The sequence below is a fragment of the Oncorhynchus mykiss genome, chromosome 5 (genome assembly GCF_013265735.2).
Source record: "Oncorhynchus mykiss isolate Arlee chromosome 5, USDA_OmykA_1.1, whole genome shotgun sequence".
Lineage (NCBI taxonomy): Eukaryota > Metazoa > Chordata > Actinopteri > Salmoniformes > Salmonidae > Oncorhynchus > Oncorhynchus mykiss.
Window position 1 is genome coordinate 24,541,487 of NC_048569.1, and position 21,090 is coordinate 24,562,576.

General features: G+C 42.7%; 1 protein-coding gene across 3 annotated transcripts in view; it reads right to left on the reverse strand.

The window, feature by feature from the left end:
- Positions 1–21,090, reverse strand: part of LOC110522834 (erbin) — a 111,525-nt gene that overhangs the window by 33,902 nt on the left and 56,533 nt on the right. For all 3 annotated transcript variants that reach the window (XM_036977111.1, XM_036977109.1, XM_036977110.1), the window contains 7 exons: positions 19,544–19,661; positions 10,637–10,715; positions 9,362–9,451; positions 7,428–7,484; positions 3,203–3,266; positions 2,372–2,446; positions 362–506 (listed from right to left, as the gene is read on the reverse strand). In XM_036977111.1, the coding sequence (XP_036833006.1) occupies positions 362–506; positions 2,372–2,446; positions 3,203–3,266; positions 7,428–7,484; positions 9,362–9,451; positions 10,637–10,715; positions 19,544–19,661 (628 nt within the window). The remainder of the gene's footprint in view (positions 1–361; positions 507–2,371; positions 2,447–3,202; positions 3,267–7,427; positions 7,485–9,361; positions 9,452–10,636; positions 10,716–19,543; positions 19,662–21,090) is intronic.

The following is a 21,090-nucleotide window of genomic DNA, read 5'->3' on the forward strand; positions in this document are numbered from 1 at the left end:
TTTAAAATAAAACTGTAGTTTAACAACATTTTGAAAAAGTCATGGGCTCTGCATACTTTCCGAATACACAGTATATTTGAGCCATTCATTCCAGAAGGAAATTCTATTACAGACAAGATTTATCTTCACTTCAGAATAACAACCAATAACAACCAAGCTGTTCATTAGACACACAATACCCTATGTCTGGTCACTGGGCTACGTCAAACAGACTTTATTATGGGGTAAAGAGATGGGCACTTAGTGTGTGTATGTTTGTGCATGGATATTTGTGTCAGTCTCTCTGCGTGTGTGTGTCTGTGTGAGTGTCAGTATTTGTGCCAGTCTGTGTGTGTGTGCGCATGTGTACGTAGCTGCTCACCTATGGATCCGGGCAGCTGTGTGAGTGCATTGTTAGAAAGCAGTAGGTCCTGCAGGCTCTCACAGCCACAAATCTGCTCGTCCACCATCTCCAGGTTGTTCTTGGAGACGTCAAGGTAGGACAGCTGCTTCAGAGTGCCTAGCATCTGGAGATCACACACGGGTATGAATACAAACACACACACAGAATCCTTTATTAAATTATGTTCCATTGAGATAGTAATGTCTTTTGTGTATTTTTCCTTTCTAGATATTGTTTACTGTTTCTGACAAATCTCTTGAAGGTCCCCTTGAAAGTACAAATGAGGTGGGATTAGCACTAGGCTATATATAGGGCATTGATCTCTACTGAAATGAGAAACAGGGAGGTTTGAGGCTGACGGGGCTAATTCAACTTGGAATTACATCGAGGGGTTAAAACAGTCACAGGAATACCCCTGGCCTGACCAATCTGAACACAGGAATACCCCTGGCCTGACCAATCTGAACACAGGAATACCCCTGGCCTGACCAATCTGAACACAGGAATACCCCTGGCCTGACCAATCTGAACACAGGAATACCCCTGGCCGGACCAATCTGAACACAGGAATACCCCTGGCCTGACCAATCTGAACACAGGAATACCCCTGGCCTGACCAATCTGAACACAGGAATACCCCTGGCCGGACCAATCTGAACAAAGGAATACCCCTGGCCGGACCAATCTGAACAAAGGAATACCCCTGGCCTGACCAATCTGAACACAGGAATACCCCTGGCCTGACCAATCTGAACACAGGAATACCCCTGGCCTGACCAATCTGAACAAAGGAATACCCCTGGCCTGACCAATTTGAACACAGGAATACCCCTGGCCTGACCAATCTGAACACAGGAATACCCCTGGCCGGACCAATCTGAACACAGGAATACCCCTGGCCTGACCAATCTGAACACAGGAATACCCCTGGCCTGACCAATCTGAACAAAGGAATACCCCTGGCCTGACCAATCTGAACACAGGAATACCCCTGGCCGGACCAATCTGAACACAGGAATACCCCTGGCCGGACCAATCTGAACACAGGAATACCCCTGGCCGGACCAATCTGAACACAGGAATACCCCTGGCCGGACCAATCTGAACACAGGAACCCGAAAGCCTGCAACCCCCCCCCCCCCCCCCCCCCACACACACACACACACACACACACTTTCACTGAAATGAACAAAAGATAAAAGGAAAGGGAAAGAATGGGTTGGCTGACGAGGCTTCACTATAACAAACACTAGCGCAGTGAAATGCTGTGTACAGATCACCGTTCTTAGGCATTGTTTATTTTTGTATATATTTTTTATAATGTTCTGCATTGAGGCCAGGTAGAACTCAGTAATCTTAACAGAGGAATAGCCTATAATTGCGGGGTTGGTGGTGGTGCTGTCAAAATGCTAGCGGCGCGCTAATGCTTTAATTATGACCTATTTACCAAACAAGCTTGGCATATCCATGAGAAAGAAAGAGAGGGACAGAGGGGAAAAGAGAGACAGAGCGAGCGAGAGCGAGAGACTTTACGCAACAGAAGGTGTGCTGACAACGAACAATAACAAAACACAATCGTTTGAATTATCACTGAATGACTTTGAATCAACAGATTAATTGGTCTGTGGCTTCGTCATTCGTGACATGAATCTTATTACGATGGGCATGCAGCAAAACTACCCAGAGTACAAGAGAGGCATTATTACAACTTCATAACATTGCCATTGCATTATCGTCATCGTTCACGTCTATAATAATATACTACTATGTTAGCTTGAACAAAGCAATGTTGATCAAAACAGTTTATTTTACCTTAATTTTACCAGGCAGGTTAATTATAAACAAATTCTTATTTATAATGACAGCTCTGGGGGAATGACTCATCACCATACTGTAGGTAGGAGAAGACAGGACAGACACTATGAAAGCCGAGGCACTGAACAGGAAGACTAAGCCTATGGGGAGTTGAATGGCAGTTCATCATTTTACCCCTGGTAGGAATGTCAGTCTGTTTCCATCCATCCACAACTCTTTGATTCCAGTGAGCTGCTCCAATACCTCAGGCTGGAAAAAAATAGAGAGAAAGAGAGAGGGAGAGCGAGACAGAGAGCGACACAGAGAGTGAGACAGAGAGCGACACAGAGAATGAGACAGAGAGCGACACAGAGAGTGAGACAGAGAGCGACACAGAGAGTGAGACAAAGAGCGACACAGAGAGTGAGACAGAGAACGACACAGAGAGTGAGACAAAGAGCGACACAGAGAGCGACACAGAGAGCGACACAGAGAGTGAGACAGAGAGCGACACAGAGAGTGAGACAGAACGACACAGAGAGTGAGACAGAAAACGAGACGGAGAGCGACACAGAGAGTGAGACAGAGAACGAGACAGAGAGCGAGACAGAGAGTGAGACAGCGAGATGGAGAGAGAACGTGAGAGAGACAGCAAGAGAGAGACAGCGAGTGAGAGAGACACACGCATAGATAGACGGTAAGGGAGAGAAATGTTAGATAAATTAATTTACAACCATACAGGAATAATTGTGCATATTAGCCCTACAATTAGCCATACAGTCTCTCAGACACTTTAAAGGGATGCAAATAATCTGTCTGAAGTGACCTCTTCTTGACTCATTTCCCTCCTCCTCACAGATCTGAGAGAAGCAGACAGGTTACCCCGTAGGGCCTGTCTCCATATTGCTGTCACCTGTCTTCTATCTCCAGAACAGTGAATGAAGATGGGGAGATGGAGATGAAGACACTGACTTCAGAGTACTGAGGTTCAGCCTTGGGAGGACAGAAAGACAGACAGACACTCACCACTTCAGTGAACTCGTTACTCCCCAAGTCCAATCTCTCCAGCTGGGTGAGCTTGTGCATGCTTCTGGAAAGGGAAAGAGAGAGAGAGAAAGAGATTGATGTTGAGCAAAGGAGCCGGGAATACAAGGAGTCAACCACAACAGCAGCATTTGTGTGCTCATTCATTCATTCGTGTGTGTGTGTGTGTGTCCCTGTAGTCTAGTTTCTTAAAAGACTGCTTCATGTGGTATATCACCCATGGCCTGTTATAGCAGTCTCCAGCCCAGGCTTCACTCTCACACATTTAAGGCCGATTTCGTCACAGCAAAAAGCAGCACAACATTTCACACAGATACTCAAGACGGTTATGTTACACCAGGGGGGCATGAAGAATTTAACGACATGGCAAAGACGTTTGTTCAGGGTTGGGATGTGGAATTGGAGACAAGTGGGAGTGGAGTTGCTGGGTGAGAGATAGAATGAAGTTCAAAGATAAAGTCTAAAAAATAATAAAACGTTTGAATGACACTGAGGGGCAGTGTTTTTACAGCTAATGCTGGTTTGCCTGAGGCTGATGCCGTGCAGGTGTTTGTACACATGCATATACACACACTCTCATTCAAATACACACATGTAAATAGTGTGAGACATGCACTCAAACATATAAAGTTGGCCTTGCTGTTATGGTTTGTTGTTTTCAGTTTTTTTTTTGTCTCCTGAGTTCATTTTCTTGGTTGTGGGTGCATTGGGGGGGTTCTTGGGGGTGGAGAATGGAATACATTTTACTTTATTTTTTCTTGGGGGGGGGGACTGTGGGTGGGGTCTCGGACGGTTGAGGGACAGCTATGGGGAACGTCCCTGGTATTTTTGGCCTTGTGGGAGATCTGTTGACGTGCCCTTGAGCAGGGCATTGACCCTGGATGCTTCTGTGTGTCGCTCTGAATGGGAGTCGTTTGGATGACTGGGGTGGTGTAGTTGTTGAGTGGCTTCACTGCAAGTATATTCTATGTTTTGGATATTCAATAAGAAAAAGAAGGAAAAAAATACTTTTGTTCAAATAAGGATGGACGTTGGTCTAACACTTTCCTCCATATCCAGGCTTGCTTTGAGTTTCATTGATTTCTAACAAATTGTCAGCAGTAGATTTTCAGATTTCTCTTCGGGTCTGGGGGAAATCATATCAATTTATATTTACTAAATAAACTAAGGTAAAAAATAAAATAAAAAGTAACACAAAATTACACAACAATAACGAGGCTATATACAGGGGGTACACTGGTACCGAGTAAATGTGCGGGGGTACAGGTTAGTCGAGGTAATCTGTACATGTAGGTAGGGGTAAAGTGACAACGTATAGATAATAAACAGCGAGCAGCAGCAGTGTAAAAACAAAGCAGGGGGAAGGTGTCAACATAAATAGGCCAGGTGACCATTTGATTAATAGTTCAGCAGTCTTATAATTTGTGGGTAGAAGCTGTTAAGGAGCCTTTTGGACCTAGACTTGGCGCACTGGTACCGCTTGTCATGCCGTAGCAGAGAGAACAGTCTATAACTTGAGTCTTTGACAATTTGTTTGTGCTTCCTCTGACACCGCCTAGTATATAGGTCTTGGATGGCAGGAAGCTTGGCCCCAGTGATGTATTGGGCTGTACGCACTACCCTCTGTAGCACCTTACGGTCAGATGCCTAGCAGTTGCCATACCAGGCGGTGATGCAACTGGTCAGGATGCTCTTGATGGTGCAGCTGTAGAACGTTTTGAGGATCTGGGGAACCATGACAACTCTTTTCAGTCTCCTGAGGGGGAACAGGTGCTGTTGTGCCCTCTTCACAACTGTCTTGGTGTGTTTGGACCATGATAGTTTGTTGGTGATGTGGACACCAAGGAACTTCAAACTCTCGACCCGCTCCACTTCAGCCCTGTCGATGTCAACGGGGGTCGGTTCGGTACCCCTTTTCCTGTAGTCCACGATCATCTCTTTGTCTTGCTCACATTGAGGGAGAGGTTGTTGTCCTGGCACCACACTGCCAGATCGCTGACCTCCTCCCTATAAGCTGTCTCATCGTTATCGGTGATCAGGCCTACCATTGTTGTGTCGTAAGCAAACTTAATGATGGTGTTGGAGTTGTGCTTGGCCACACAGTTGTCAATTGAAGTTGACAATGAGATGACAGAATATCCCTTTTTATCCTTACAATGGTCTAAGGATATGTACACTCAAACCATCACCACAAGGGTAAACAACTAGATTCCCCTCTCCTCTGATGGCCCAGATGCCTACAGCGATGACTCAGAGATGACCTTTCCTCTACCCATTAATGCTCTCTCGCGCGCACACACACACACACACTAAAGTGCACACTGGATGGGGAGAGGAAGAACCAGGGGACTCCAGGAGCATAATACAATGCATTAGTCCCTGTCCCTCTCTGTGGCATTAATCTGAGTGTCCTTGTACAAGTGCACACTCCTGTGAAGTACTCATACAGGGCTTTGGTACACAATACCATTGGTGATATAATACTGACGGGTGATATAATACTGATGGGTGATATAACAACCGTGAGGTCAGCCATTATATCAAATATAATTTCAACATCTATTCCACACTTCGCTGACATGCTGTGTAGACCCACAGATATAGGAGAGCTGGATGATGATTACAACATGAATGACCATTATATAAAACAAAACATGATAATACATATAAGTGTTACTTAGACAAACAACAAAGTCTAAACACAACCTATAATATCAGATGAAGTGTGTTCGGCTAATTATTTAATATGACAGCTACTACTAGGGGAAATAAAAGATAGATAAATAGAAGAAAAGAATGGCGAAGGGCTTGGTTATATTTGGGAACAGATCAGCTAAGTCATTTCTCAGTGGGGATGAACCTGTAGGTTCATTTCCAAATGGCACACTTTTCCCCTTATAGTGCACTACTTCTGACCACGGACCAAAGGGTTCCGGTCAAAAGTGCTTCACTATATAGACAATTGGTTGCAATTTGGGACGCAGCCCGAGTCCTCAAGACTCCCAGTCAAACCAAACACTGCTCAGTACTGGGGGCTAACAGTAATGCTCTTCCCCCTGTGGAGGCTGTTTCGTCTTCGCTGCTCCTCAAAACATCACCCTTTAATCCATACCATGTATACCTTTCTGACTGAACAACCAAACTGTACAACGAGGCGGTTTCACCGCGACCTCTAGGGTTGCCGTCATAATAAATGTTGGGTTGGATATAAAAACACGGCAGTATTTTCGGACGGTGATAGCACGCTGAGTGTCCGCCAGCGTCGGAACATTCCTGCCCTGTGATTGGCAGGCTAGGAGGAGTGCCAGGCTCCGTTTCAAAGCTGCTTTCAGAGACACTGGAGTCAGTACAGAGTGCTCTGTACTGGGGTCTGTACAGAGTGCCAGAGAAATTAGTGAGGAACGCGCGACGGTGCTGTTGTCAAAAAGTGTCTGGGGTAGGATGAGTGTTGTTATGAGTGGGGGGGGGGGGGGGGGGGGGGTGATGGTGCATATGGGCAGTTGTGTGTGTTTGCACTTGCAATTTGTGTGTGTTTGTGTTTATTTACATCCCTGGGATGCTTGCATCTCTCTGGCCATTAGGCCTCTGTTTGTCAGAGCACCGAACCCTAACAGGCCTGGCTGCTGTCTCATAGACACACAGAGCAAATGGAAATGGACCAAGATAGGTGGGCGTCAATTAGACACAGAAAGATCAAGAGAAGAGAGACAGAGGGTAAAGAAAGAGAGAGGGGAAATCAGACAAAGAGAGCAGAGGGGAAGAGGGAAGGGGAAAGAGAAAGACAACAAGAAAGAGCATGACAGAAAGAGATGAGACTCCAAAACCACCTGCAGCACTCAGGATCCCCTTCATAATCAATGGATTATTTGGGCAGTGAACACACATAGACACAGAGGTAGGTAGGTAGTGGAGGCTTTCAAAAGGCGAAATGGAACATGAGCTACAGTCTGAGTACTCTGGATTATAAAACCTGTCACAGATCGCAACAGAGGTAGCACTCTTATATAACACGTTGGAATTCAATGCCACAGAGAAACACGGTGAGAGAGAAACAAACCGAGAAAGCAAGAGTGCCTAGGGAAGAGAGAGAGACAAGGTCGCTCACAAAGAGCCACCTCTTGTTTGTCTGGGGACTCAGAGCTGTGAGGTCTGTAAGGGCTTTGATGTGGGGAAAACAACACGTGAAACAGAAACAGGGACAACTTACTTTGGCAACATCTTTAACTGGTTCTCTCTCAGCTCCAGGATCTGCAGTTTAGTCAACCTGAGGGAGAGGGAGAGAAAGAGAGAGAGGAAGGGGAGGAGAGAATGAGAGAAAGAGAGAGAGAGAGACAGAGACAGACAGAGAATATAAGTCAATGACATAACACTCAATGTTGATACTCAGCCTTCAGGGATAGTGTCGTTTTACTGGATGGTTTTGACACAAAACAAAAGGTTTTCCTGGGGCTGGATCACTGGGGTCTGGCCAATGATGAGAGTCCTACAGATATGTTTTTCTAGATTGAAACCCATTCGTGATTCAGCCATAACGTGGGGAAATTGAGCCCAAGAAAAAGCTACATAGGGTCAGTAGCATGGTTTCCTGCCAGACGATTTATGTATACGCACTCTACCGTATTTTTAAAAATAATATATATTTTTTTACCTTTATTTAACTAGGCAAGTCAGTTAAGAACAAATTCTTATTTTCAATGACATAAATACTATGGTTTAAATAAAGTTGTGACCTTTACCACGAGAGATAACCATCATATAATAAAAAGTGAGTCTATAGAGACAGGGGAGATGTAATGGAGTGTGTGGGAGTCAGGAGTGGGATTCAGGGCCTAAAGTCAGACCAAATATTTTTTCTGCATTAATTACAGCAAAAAACACAAAACAAAACAGAATGGCATGCTTAGTAATGTTTCCAAAACAAGGGATGCAATACCAGTAAGAAGTAATATGGTATATTGCTCAATTTAATATTTTGTGACCTGAGTCAAATCAAAATATCACAGATGGGACAAAAATGTTCCCCTTTAAAATGTGCCCCTTTAAGGTTACCATGGTAGCTGGGCCACTCAAGTCTTCATGTGTGGCTGTGAGAATCTGACTAGTAGAGGCCAATGAGGTCTTGCTCTTCGGCAGTAGTGGAAGCAAACTCAAGCATTTAAAAACAACCTAACTTGTGAACAAAACAATCCAAATATATAGAGAAACACCAGGATAAAGTCTTACATTAGTAGTTAGACAATTTTATGCCTGTGCGCATGGCTTCTAAAAACAAATCTTTCAGCATTCACTCACAGTGCGCGTCTGTGCCCCAGCCAGGCTGTGCTGCTGCGCAAGGTGGGATGAGGTTATGATTCATATTTCTTTGTGCATTACAAGATATGAAACTAAATGGCAGAAATACTTTGAAAACAGCTACTGCAGCATTTATTTAGCTATAAAGCACAACTCGCACGTGTGTCTATACTTGACTTTTGACTATTTTAATACATGCTGGCACTATAGAGCCCTGAGTGTGACCACCTGCCAACTTGGCTTCTGAATTAGATATACATTCTTACCAGCCAATGCCAAAATCTACCTGCATTTAGTGGGTGTTCATTTTAGGCCATGGTGGGAGTTGAAGCAATTGGTGGAAAAAATGGTTGTAGCAGTTGATTTTATCTCAAACTTTCACTTCACATTGCATTCACACACTGGTTCCTCTGACTTATAATGTCACACTGCAATGTCACGTACACACGAACACACACTCTCCCGACTTCAGGCTTTTCCCAGTTTAAAGCATTTCCATGGGGAGGTTAAGCTCCCCTACTCTGAAGATGAGATAAGGAAGATGAGATTCATGCCTGACATTCCAACATCACTGTAAGACTTCCTGTCTCGAGGAAATTACCAACAGTACCTGATCGTGCTATTCTTACTGACCCGAGGAGATATCATTATACCCCATGCCCACATTTTCAATACCTGCCTGCTTCCTTGCATGTACAAATAGGCCAACAAATACAGATTATTTGTTTTGAGGTTTGCTCTATGAGGGTTTAGGCCTGGGTAATGGTGGTTGTGCAAAATATCTGTATACGAATATTTATTTGTATTCATATATATGAATTGTGTTTGATAGATTGTCTGACATCTTACCTGCCAAAGCTGGCTGGTAGGAACTCGAGGAAGGCGTCATTCAGGTAGAGCTGTGTCAGGCTGAGGAGCTGGGTGAAACCCTCTGGGAGCCTGCAGGGGAGACAGGAGCAACATGGTCAGATTACTAGCCTCATCACTAACATCATCAAGGAGACAGACAAAACATTTATACTGAAGCAATAGGTGTAATTAAAGGTCTAATTAACGGAGCAGGCGTAAAATAAACGCCTGAGCGGCGATTATTTCTGGTCCTGAAGAGAAAAAATAAAACTGGTCAGGGGAAGGTTCTCTTCTGCACTTTCGAACCAATCCATAAATGTGGAGGAGTTAAGATGGGGTGTCGCCTTGTTAACGTCCATAAGCGGAAGTAACGTCACAGGCTCTTTCCATTTCCCATGAAAACAAGTTGCATCGGTTTATTACCTTGCCCGCTGAGGGTGTTAAATGCCCAATGCAGCCGTTTTTATATCAATATCAAATCATTTATGGGGAACATTAAGTACCTTACTGTGATTATTTTAAATAAAAATGGTCAAAAAGACACAAAAATAGCTTCTTAGGAAAGAGAAAACCGAAAGCTAGCTGTTATTGGCAGAGAGGTTTGGAACTCGCTTTCTTATTGGTCTATAAATGAATTAATGTCACCAGGCAGGCCAAAATGGCATCCCACCAAAACAGGCTGAAATTTAAAGTTGTCTTTTCAAACAGTTCTTACACTAAAAGGGCATTATCATAATTTTCAAAATTTCACAGTATTATTCCAACCTCAGTGTGGAAATATATATAAAGCACAGGCAAATCATGTTTTTGACCACACTTTGGCCTTTAAGTTTAGCATCGTAAAAAGAGAGGAATTATGATATCAATTCTAGGCTAAGTATGGCACAGGAGCCAAGCAAAAAGTACTGCGTGTCCAAGACAATTTTCCCTTTGGGAACAATAGCGTAAATCCGATCTTTGTAATGAAAAGAAAGTGAATGTCTGCCAACTGTTTATAGTTCCCAAGCATTATCCTTGTTCAATACATCTTGGTTTGAATATGATCTTTACTCATTGTCAGTGGTATCAACAGCTCAAATTAAAATCCTATTTGGCAAGAGCGATTAGAGAGAAAACATTTAGGTAAGATTGCCGCATAGATCCGTGAGAACAATATAATCACCATTTAGTGAATGGTCTAGCCTTAGGGGTTTAACATACCAAGGCAGAGTCGTACCCTATGCATGTGTAGCTAAATATACAGGTGTGACTTCAAATGACTTGTACCAAACTTACTTGGAGATGGGATTCACACTTGCTTCAACAATGGCCAGGACTTTGCAGTTCTTGATATTTTCTGGAAACTCCTGGATACCTAGAACATAAACCAGATGTACAATTACAGCATGTCAACATATAAGCCGTTTAATTATTTAAACATGTGTTACCATTCCTGGGGGATATGCCACAAAGCAAGATGAAACATCTTCATATCTCCTAGATCAAAGAGCAATATCAACTCTAAATTGTATAACTTACTTAATCTATTCCATGTCCCACATTCAACCCCAGCTTTCTTATTAAACTGGATGATCTATGGCTTCTACAGTAGCATATATATGAAGGTACGTAATTAGGCCTAATGTTTATCAAAAGGTAGTAGGCTAACATATAGATCTGGTTTAATTATCTACTGATGAGAACCTACATGTAATGCGTTAACACAAAGAACATACAGTTCTGTACACCATAATTGACCATTTAGGCCTCCAATTTCAAAGATTGTCCCCAATCTTTGTAAAGCAGGAGGATTCAATAAGTGGTGGACAGAGGATCAAAAAGTAAGAAAACAAAAGGATGAAGTGACAAGAAAATGACAATGACAAATAATATGTAAAGGGGATAATGAGAGCATGTCCGAGAGCTTTTCTACAGCAGGAGAGCTCTGTGAACATATACAGTGCATTCGGAAAGTATTCAGACCCCTTCACCTTTTAAACATTTTTTTACATTACAGCCTTATTCTTAAATGGATGAAATCGTTTTTTCCCCTCATCAATCTACACACCATCCCCCATAATGACAAAGCAAAAACAGGTTTTAGACATATTTGAAAATGTATTATAAATAAAAAAACGTAAAAATCAAATTTACATAAGTATTCAGACCCTTTACTCAATACTTTGTTGAAACACCGTTGGCAGCGATTACAGCCTCGAGTCTTCTTGGGTATGACGCTACAAGCTTGGCACACCTGTATTTGGAAGTTTCTCCCATTCTTCTCTGCAGATCCTCTCAAGCTCTGTCAGGTTGGATCAGGAGCATCACTGCACAGCTATTTTCAGGTCTCTCCAGAGATGTTTGATCGGGATCAAGTCAGGGCTCTGGCTAGGCCACTCAAGGACATTCAGAGACTTGTCCCGAAACCACTCCTGTTGGAAGGTGAACCTTCACCCCAGTCTGATATCTAGAGCACTCTGGAGTAGGTTTTCATTAAGGATCTCTCTGTACTTTGCTCTGTTCATCTTTCCCTCGATCCTGACTAGTCTTCCAGTCCCTGCCTCTGAAAAACATCCCCACAGCACGATGCTGCCACCACCATGCTTCACTGTAGGGATGGTTCTGGCCAGGTCATGAATGGTGCCAGGTTTTCTCCAGACGTGACGCTTGGCATTCAGGCCAAAGAGTTCAATCTTGGTTTCATCAGACCAGAGAATCTTGTATCTCATGGTCTGAGAGTCCTTCAAGTGCCTTTTAGCAAACTCCAAGCAGGCTGTCATGTGCCTGTTACTAAGGAGTGGCTTCCGTCTAGGCTCTCTACCATAAAGGCCTGATTGGTGGAGTGCTGCAGAAATGGTTGTCCTTCTAGTAGGTTCTCCCATTTCCACAGAGGAACTCTGGAGCTCTGTCAGAGTGACCATTGGATTCTTGGTCACCTCGCTGACCAAGGCCCTTCTCTCCCGATTGCTCAGTTTGGCCAGGCAGCCAGCTCTAGGAAGAGTCTTGGTGGTTCCAAACGTCTTCCATTTAAGAATGGAGGCCACTGTGTTCTTGAGGACCTTTAATGCTGCAGAAAGGTTTTGGTATCCTTCCCCAGATCTGTGCCTTGACACAATTGAGTCTCGGAGCTCTACGGACAATTCCTTCGACCTCATGGCTTGGTTTTTGCTCTGACTTAGGTCAGTTAGGATCACCACTTCATTTTAAGAATGTGAAATGTCAGAATAATAGTAGAGAGAATGATTTATTTCAGCTTTTATTTCTTTCATCACATTCCCAGTGGGTCAGAAGTTTACATACACTCAATTAGTATTTGGTAGCATTGCCTTTAAATTGTTTAACTTGGGTCAAACGTTTTGGGTAGCCTTCCACAAGCTTCCCACAATACGTTGGGTGAATTTTGGCCCATTCATTCTGACAGAGATAGTGTAACTGAGTCAGGTTTGTAGGCCTCCTTGCTCGCACATGCTTTTTCAGTTCTGCCCACCCATTTTCTATAGGATTGAGGTCAGGGCATTGTGATGGCCACTCCAATACCTTGACTTTGTTGTCCTTAAGCCATTTTGCCACAACTTTGGAAGTATGCTTGGGGTCATTGTCCGCTTGGAAGACCCATTTGCAACCAAGCTTTAACTTCCTGACTGATGTCTTGAGATGTTGCTTCAATATATCCACATCATTTTCCTACCTCATGATGCCATCTATTTTGTGAAGTGCACCAGTCCCTCCTGCAGCAAATCACCCCCACAACATGATGCTGCCACCCCCGTGCTTTACGGTTGGGATTATGTTCTTCGGCTTGCAAGCCTCCCCCTTTTTCCTCCAAACGTAACGATGGTCATTATGGCCAAACAGTTCTATTTTTGTTTCATCAGACCAGAGGACATTTCTCCAAAAAGTACAATCTTTGTCTCCATGTGCAGTTGCAAACCGTAGTCTGGCTTTTTTATGGCGGTTTTGGAGCAGTGGTTTCTTCCTTGCTGAGCGGCCTTTCAGGTTATGTCGACATGGGACTAGTTTTACTGTGGATATAGATACTTTTGTACCTATTTCTTCCAGCATCTTCACAAGGTCCTTAGCTGTTATTCTGGGATTGATTTGAAATTTTCGCACCAGAATACGTTCATCTCTAAGAGACAGAACACGTCTCCTTCCTGAGCGGTATGACGGCTGCGTGGTCCCATTGTGTTTATACTTGCGTACTATTGTTTGTACAGGCATTTGGAAATTGCTCCCAAGGATGAACCAGACTTGTGGAGGTCTACAATATTTTTTCTGAGGTCTTGGCTGTTTTCTTTTGATTTTCCAATGATGTCAAGCAAAGAGGCACTGAGTTTGAAGGTAGGCCTTGAAATACATCCACAGGTACTTCACAATTGATTCAAATTATGTGAATTAGCCTATCAGAAGCTTCTAAAGCCATGACATAATTTTCTGGAATTTTTCAAGCTGTTTAAAGGCATAATGGTGAATTATAAGTGAAATAATCTGTCTGTAAACAATTGTTTGAAAAATGACTTGTGTCATGCACAAAGTAGATGTCCTAACCGACTTGCCAAAAAATATAGTTTGTTAACAAGAAATTTGTGGAGTGGTTGAAAAACTAGTTTTAATGACTCCAACGTAAGTGTTTGTAAACTTACGACTTCAACTGTATGTATTATTAATTTTTTTGTGCAAAAATGTCTAAAACCTGTTTTCGCTTGGTCTTTATTCTTTGTGTGTAGATTAATGTGTGTTAGAGCTCCTGGGCTGCACCTTTCCTCTGTAAACAACCTCAGAGCTGAGTGCTCTAAGAGGTGACCCATTAGCAGACAGAAGTTGAAAGAGTGTCTGGGAGTTCTCACCAAAACAGCCGCTCAACCACAGGGGGCGGGTTGTGAGCAAGTCTCAAGATTAATTTCCACTTACTTTGTTTTGTGTTCACAACACTTAGCCCTGAGTACCGGGTGAAGGAGGGTAAGCTTCTATAAAAGTAAAGAGATGCAGACTTAAGTCACTAAAAACTCCCCAGACCTTCCAAACTCTTGGTTCGATTAGCCTGGTACGGACATTACTGATGTGGATGGACACGACAAACCAAGTGGAGAACAACAAACGATATGGTTTCGCCTCGACTAAAGATCAGAGTCAGATGTATTCCTTTCTTTCTTTGCTACTTCTTTGGCTGTCTGTGTCACTCAGTGCCCTGGAGCGGTAGAACAGAAAATTGTGTTTGTGTGAGTGTGTGTGTGCGTGCCACTCAGCTGTACTGAGCCTGGACTCTGATCCTTCCCAGGGAACAAGTCGTCTTGGTCTCCATCAGAGAGGATGTAATAATTGTAATAAAGGCAGTACGAGGCAACGTCTACAAGCACAGCAATCTGAAGGGACCTGACTTTTGCACAATTCTTTAAAAATCTAATTCAACAGCGCCCAAATAAACAGGTGTCTGATTATTTTGGAATTGTTTGCTAGGCCTATATGACATTACATTTTACTCACACAGCAGTGGTAACGTTCTAGTGATTTTCAGATATCTGATATTTATTTCTCCATTTACATTAGCAAGATGAAGTGAACAAAATGTAAAAAAATAAAAACTTCACTCAATAGTAAATGCCTGGCCATGCTACTCTGCAGTTTTAGAATCTAGCTTAGAGAATGTCTGTAAACCCTTATTTGGTGAAAATCCCATTTGATCAATGTAGTAGCTGTCCACACACACATACATGTGCTTTCTCACACTGACAACTAGCAGAGAGCAGCTCTTCCATTAGACTGGGGGTGAGAGACCGCTCTGGGGAGCTTCATTCACAGTTAACTAGGACTGGCTCACCCTCCTTCTAGGGATCATCAACTAGATTCAACCACTGGCTGATTTATTCTTGAGTGGATGGCCAGGAGAGCAGAACATAATTCCAAATCATTTGTAGACTGCAAATTAACCGCAAGAAGCCCAAACAGATTAAATATTTGACTAAAATATAGTAATTTCAAACAATCCATACATTTGTATACGATCACATATCTCTCTATTATTCATGGGAATACTTTGGAACAGATTTCCAAAATTAAAATCACCTGGAGCTGATTTTCTGGTGTTTTTAGTTTTTTATGCCCAATATAAAAACTTGGGGGGTAAAATAAAGTAACTCGCGGGCCTCCAGTTGGGGAACCCTTCACTACTCCCTATGCAGTGAACTAGTATTCAAATGTAGCACATTATATTTGGGACGCAAAATATTTTTTATTGTGAAACAAACAAGAAATTAGAAAATAAAAAAAACAAGACTTGAGCGTACTTAATTATTCACCTCCCCAAAGTCAATACTTTGTCGAGCGACCTTTTGCAGCAATTACAGCTTCAAGTCTCTTGGGATATGTCTCCATAAGCTTGGCACATCTAGCCACTGGAATCTTTGCCCATTCTTCAAGGCAAAACTGCTCCAGCTCCTTTAAGTTGGATGGGTTCCTACTGGTGTACAGCAATCTTTATGTCATACCACAGTTTCTCAATTGAATTGAGGTCTGGGATTTAACTAGGCCCTTCCAAGACATTTAAATGCTTCCCCTTAAACCACTCGAGTGTTGCTTTAGCAGTATGCTTAGGGTCATTGCCCTGCTGGAAGGTGAACCTCCGTCCCAGTCTCAAATCTCTGGAAGACTGAAACAGGTTTCCGTCAAGAATCTCCCAGTATTTAGTGCCATCCATCATTCCTTCAATTCTGACCAGTTTCCCAGTCCCTGCCAATGAAAAACATCCCCGTGGCATGATGCTGCCACCACCATGCTTCACTGTGTGGATGGTGTTCTCAGGTGATGAGAGGTGTTGGGTTTGTGCCAGACACAGCGTTTTCCTTGATGGCCAAAAAGCTAAATTTTGGTCTCATCTGACCAGAGTATCTTCTTCCATATGTTTGGGGAGTCTCCCACATGCCTTTTGGCAAACACCAAACGTTTGCTTATTATTTTCTTCATGCAATGGCTTTTTTTCTGGTCACTCTTCCGTAAAGCCGTAAAGAGTGTACGGCTTAAAGTGGTCCTAATGACAGATACTCCAATTTCCGCTGTGGAGCTTTGCAGCTCCTCCAGGGTTAACTTTGGTCTCTTTGTTGCATCTGTGATTAATGCCCTCCTTGCCTGGTACATGAGTTTTGGTGGGCGGCCCTCTCTTGGCAGGTTTGTTGTGGTGCCATATTCTTTCAATTTTTTAATAATGGATTTAATGGTGCTCCGTGGGATGTTCAAAGTTTCTGATACTTTTTTATAACCCAACCCTGATCTGTACTTCTTCACAACTTTATCCATTACCTGTTTGGAGAGCTCCTTGGTCTTCATGGTGCCACTTGCTTGGTGGTGCCTCTTGCTTAGTGGTGTTGCAGACCCTGGGGCCTTTCAGAACAGGTGTATATATACTGAGATCATGTGACAGATCATGTGATACATAAATAAAGTACACCTGTGTGCAATCTAACTAAGTATGTGACTTTTGAAGGTAATTGGTTGCACCAGATCTTATTTAGGGGCTTTATAGCAAAGGGGGTGAATACATATGCATGCACTATTTTTCTGTAGTTTAAAAAACAAGTTATTTTTACCAGACGGCTCTACCTGTCTTTTTTAAGTGCCGCACCGTGCACATCATAAAAACTACATTGAAAGGTTTGTTGTTTTATTAAGTTAATAATTTGAAATGTCATAGTATATACTTCTATGTAACAATGTCACATGGATATTTTAATTTACTAACATTTTCAGTTTTAAAATGTATTTTCTTTCAAAAATGAATCCTCACACAAGTATTCGAATGCTAACGTTCGTTTGGGTATTTTAATTACTGTGCAAATCCCTACATTACATGGTCTATGGTGTCATCTGAGATTTGGCCATAGTTGTTTTATGGTAGTGCAAGGCCTAGGTATTCTAGCATACAGTATTTATTTTGAAATCTGACTTGTCCTGTCTTGACTTCCTTAGTTTATTACATAAGGGTTTGTCAGCTGTGTGATCTACTATTGTGTTTAAATCAAGGTATGGTGAAACAGTACTTTTGTGTGGTATTGGCACTAGATTTTCTTTGTTTTAAATCATCTCAACGTGAGATTGGAGAGTTTGTGTAACCGATGCAGGGATACTTTTTAAATAATTTAATCTAAACAAATGTTTTATGTTTCAGTAATTTCCATTGACAACAAGATGGAGAGTAAGGTGCAATTAGTTAAATAGACGGACCATCCCACTGCAGATAGGTACTTGAAAAGACTTAAATCAAACTTTGAGAATCCAAGTGCAGGGATTTTCCACTTCATTCTGGCATGAATTGTCTGCTCTCTTTGTCTGGCACGTGAGACTAGGCCAGAGACGATGGAACAGTCTTGAACTATTACTGAACCATTAATCTCTGACAATCTGACAGTTTGCAGACGACACTACAGTGGTAGGCTTGAGTACCAACAACAACGAGACAGCCTACAGGGAGGAGGTGAGGGCACTCGGAGTGTGGTGTCAAGAAAATAACCTTTCACTCAATGTCAGCAAAACAAAAGAGATGATCGTGGACTTCAGGAAACAGCAAAGGGAGCACCCCCCTATCCACATCGACAGGACAGCAGTGGAAAAGGTGGAAAGTTTTAAGTTCCTCGGTGTACATATCACCGACAAACTGAAATGGTCCACGCACACAGACAGTGTGGTGAAGAAGGCGCAACAGCACCTCTTCAACCTCAGAAGGCTGAAACATTAACATTTACAGGTGCACAATTGAGAGCATCCTGTTGGGCTGTATCACCGCCTGGTACGGCAACTGCACCGCCCACAACCAGAAGGTTCTCCAGACGGTGGTGCGTTCTGCACAACGCATCACCAGGGGCAAACTACTTGCCCTCCAGGACACCTACAACATCATCAAGGACAATAACCACCCGAGCCACTACCTGTTCACCCCGATCCATCCAGAAGGTGAGGTCAGTACAGGTGCTTTAGAGCTGGGACAGAGAGATTGAAAAACAGCTTCTATCTCAAGGCCATCAGATTGTTAAACAGCCACCACTAGCACAGAGAGGCGGCTGCCTACCTACAGACTTGATATCATTGGCCATTTTAATAAATGGAACACCAGTCACTTTAATAATGCCACTTTAAGACTGTTTACATATCTCGCATTACACAGCTCATATGTACAGTGCCTTGCGAAAGTATTCGGCCCCCTTGAACTTTGCGACCTTTTGCCACATTTCAGGCTTCAAACATAAAGATATAATCCGGCTTTAAACTTCTTCACAACAGTATCTCGGACCTGCCTGGTGTGTTCCTTGTTCTTCATGATGCTCTCTGCGCTTTTAACGGACCTCTGAGACTATCACAGTGCAGGTGCATTTATACGGAGACTTGATTACACACAGGTGGATTGTATTTATCATCATTAGTCATTTAGGTCAACCTTGGATCATTCAGAGATCCTCACTGAACTTCTGGAGAGAGTTTGCTGCACTGAAAGTAAAGGGGCTGAATAATTTTGCACTCCCAATTTTTCAGTTTTTGATTTGTTAAAAAAGTTTGAAATATCCAATAAATGTCGTTCCACTTCATGATTGTGTCCCACTTGTTGTTGATTCTTCACAAAAAAATACAGTTTGAAATGTGGCAAAAGGTCGCAAAGTTCAAGGGGGCCGAATACTTTCGCATGGCACTGTATATACTGTATCCTTTACTATCTATTCTTTACTCTCTATTGCATCTTAGCTGCTCTGTCACTGCTCATCCATATATTTTATACTTATAAATTCTCATCCCATTCTTTTACTAGACTGTGTGTATTAGGTTGTTGTTGTTGAATGTGTTAGGAATTAGGCTTTGCTGTAGAATTGTTAGAAATGACCTGTTAGATACTGCTGCACTGTCGGATCTAGATGCATAAGCATTTCGTACACTCGCAATAACATCTGCTAACCATGTGTATGTGACCAATAAAATGTTATTTGATTCTATGTTTGCCCTGACAAGGCATTGTCAACTTTAAAAGGGAAAAGGGGTAGACTGCAACTCTTAAAAGTGCACAACAAAACCATTCTGGTCATACTCTTGTATTGAGAGAGTGGTCATTCTGGTCATACTCTTGCATTGAGAGAGTGGTCATGCTGGTCATACTCTTGTATTGAGAGAGTGGTCATACTATTGTATTGAGAGTGGTCATTGTAGTCATTCAGTGGTCATTTTGCTTACTGTTCTTGCTGACGTCCAGCTCCTTGAGATTGATGAGGTTGGCGATGGCCGCGGGCAGCACTGTGAGGTCGTTGTCTGGCATGCTCAGCCGGTGGAGCATCTGGCAGTTGAACAGTTGCTATGATGGGGGGGGGGGGGGAGAAGAAAGAAAGAAAGAAAGAGAGAGAGAGAGAGAGAGAGAAAGAGAGAGAGAGAGAGAGAGAGAGAGAGAGAGAGAGAGAATAAGACAAGTTGATTTCACAGTATGACTCAGGCAGGAGTCCGGTTTGTAAAGAAAGCTACAGTTCATTCACAGCAAATGCAGACTCAGTCACAAACACTCTGAGAATAATAGACTGACTAAGTGTGGGGGAAAGCACAGGGCTGCATTGTGGATTGGCTCTGTTCAATCGGCACGATACTCTCACCTTCCGTAAACACTAGTGACGCACCGATATTATCTTTTTTGCCGATACCGATATCCAATATTTTCCTTGCAAAAAAAACGATACCGATAACCGATATTACATTTTTTTTTTGCCACCTTTTAAGCATTCTAGTACAGTTAAATAGCTAACACACACACATGGACATAGCGGCTTAAGGCACTGCATCTCAGTGCAAGAGGCGTCACTACAGCCCTGGTTCGAATCCAGGCTGTATCGCATCCAGCTGTGTTTGGGAGTCCCATAGTGCGGCGCACAATTGGTCCCGTGTCGTCCGGGCCGTCATTGTAAATAAGAATTTGTTCTAAACTGACTTGCCTAGTTAAATAAAGGTTACACACACTACACTGACCAAAAAGTTTGGTTGGTATTTACGTATGTCCCCATTACCAGTAAAACACAATCAAAACCTATTTCCTTCACTTACTTGCTTACTGTGCTGTTTCGTTGTTCATTAGTTCAGTCGTTTCATTCTCAACCAGGATTTCTATGGAAGGCTGTCTGGGTCTTTGCGTGTCAAATAACACAACATAATCTGTTTCAGTAGCTATAGTTAAATAGCTAACTATATAGCTAGGTGTCATCATCTAAAATAACCCTAATTTATAAGACAGTTCTTATTTGATTAATGGTTGTCGGAACCATCTATGTGAAGCTAGCCACAATAAGGATTAGCCACAATAGTGGACTTTGCGGTTAGCCTTCAAAGTAAAAGTATGGCATAATTCTACTATTTGTATTAATTTGCATCACTGTCAATGTCATACTTTTATTTTGAAGGCAAACTGCAAATTCCACGATTGTGCCTAATCCTTATTGTGGCTAGCTTCACAACACATAACCTGGTCCGGTCGAGTGTCACTAGCCAAATGAAGGTAGCTGACTACTTATAACGGCAACAGGGTTAAGTAGCTGTCTAGCTATTTATTTTCATGAACTGAAGTTCAATTTCAATATGCAAATAACAAGTGGCAACCTTGCTAATACTTACTCACGAGGATTCCTAAATCATCAAACAAGAATAATGAAAATAACTGCAGTTTCTACTTGTCATTGTTTTCAGGCTAGTTGTATTGGTGCTAGCTAGGTACCAAGCTAATGCTAGCAACCCCAGAAGTTGCG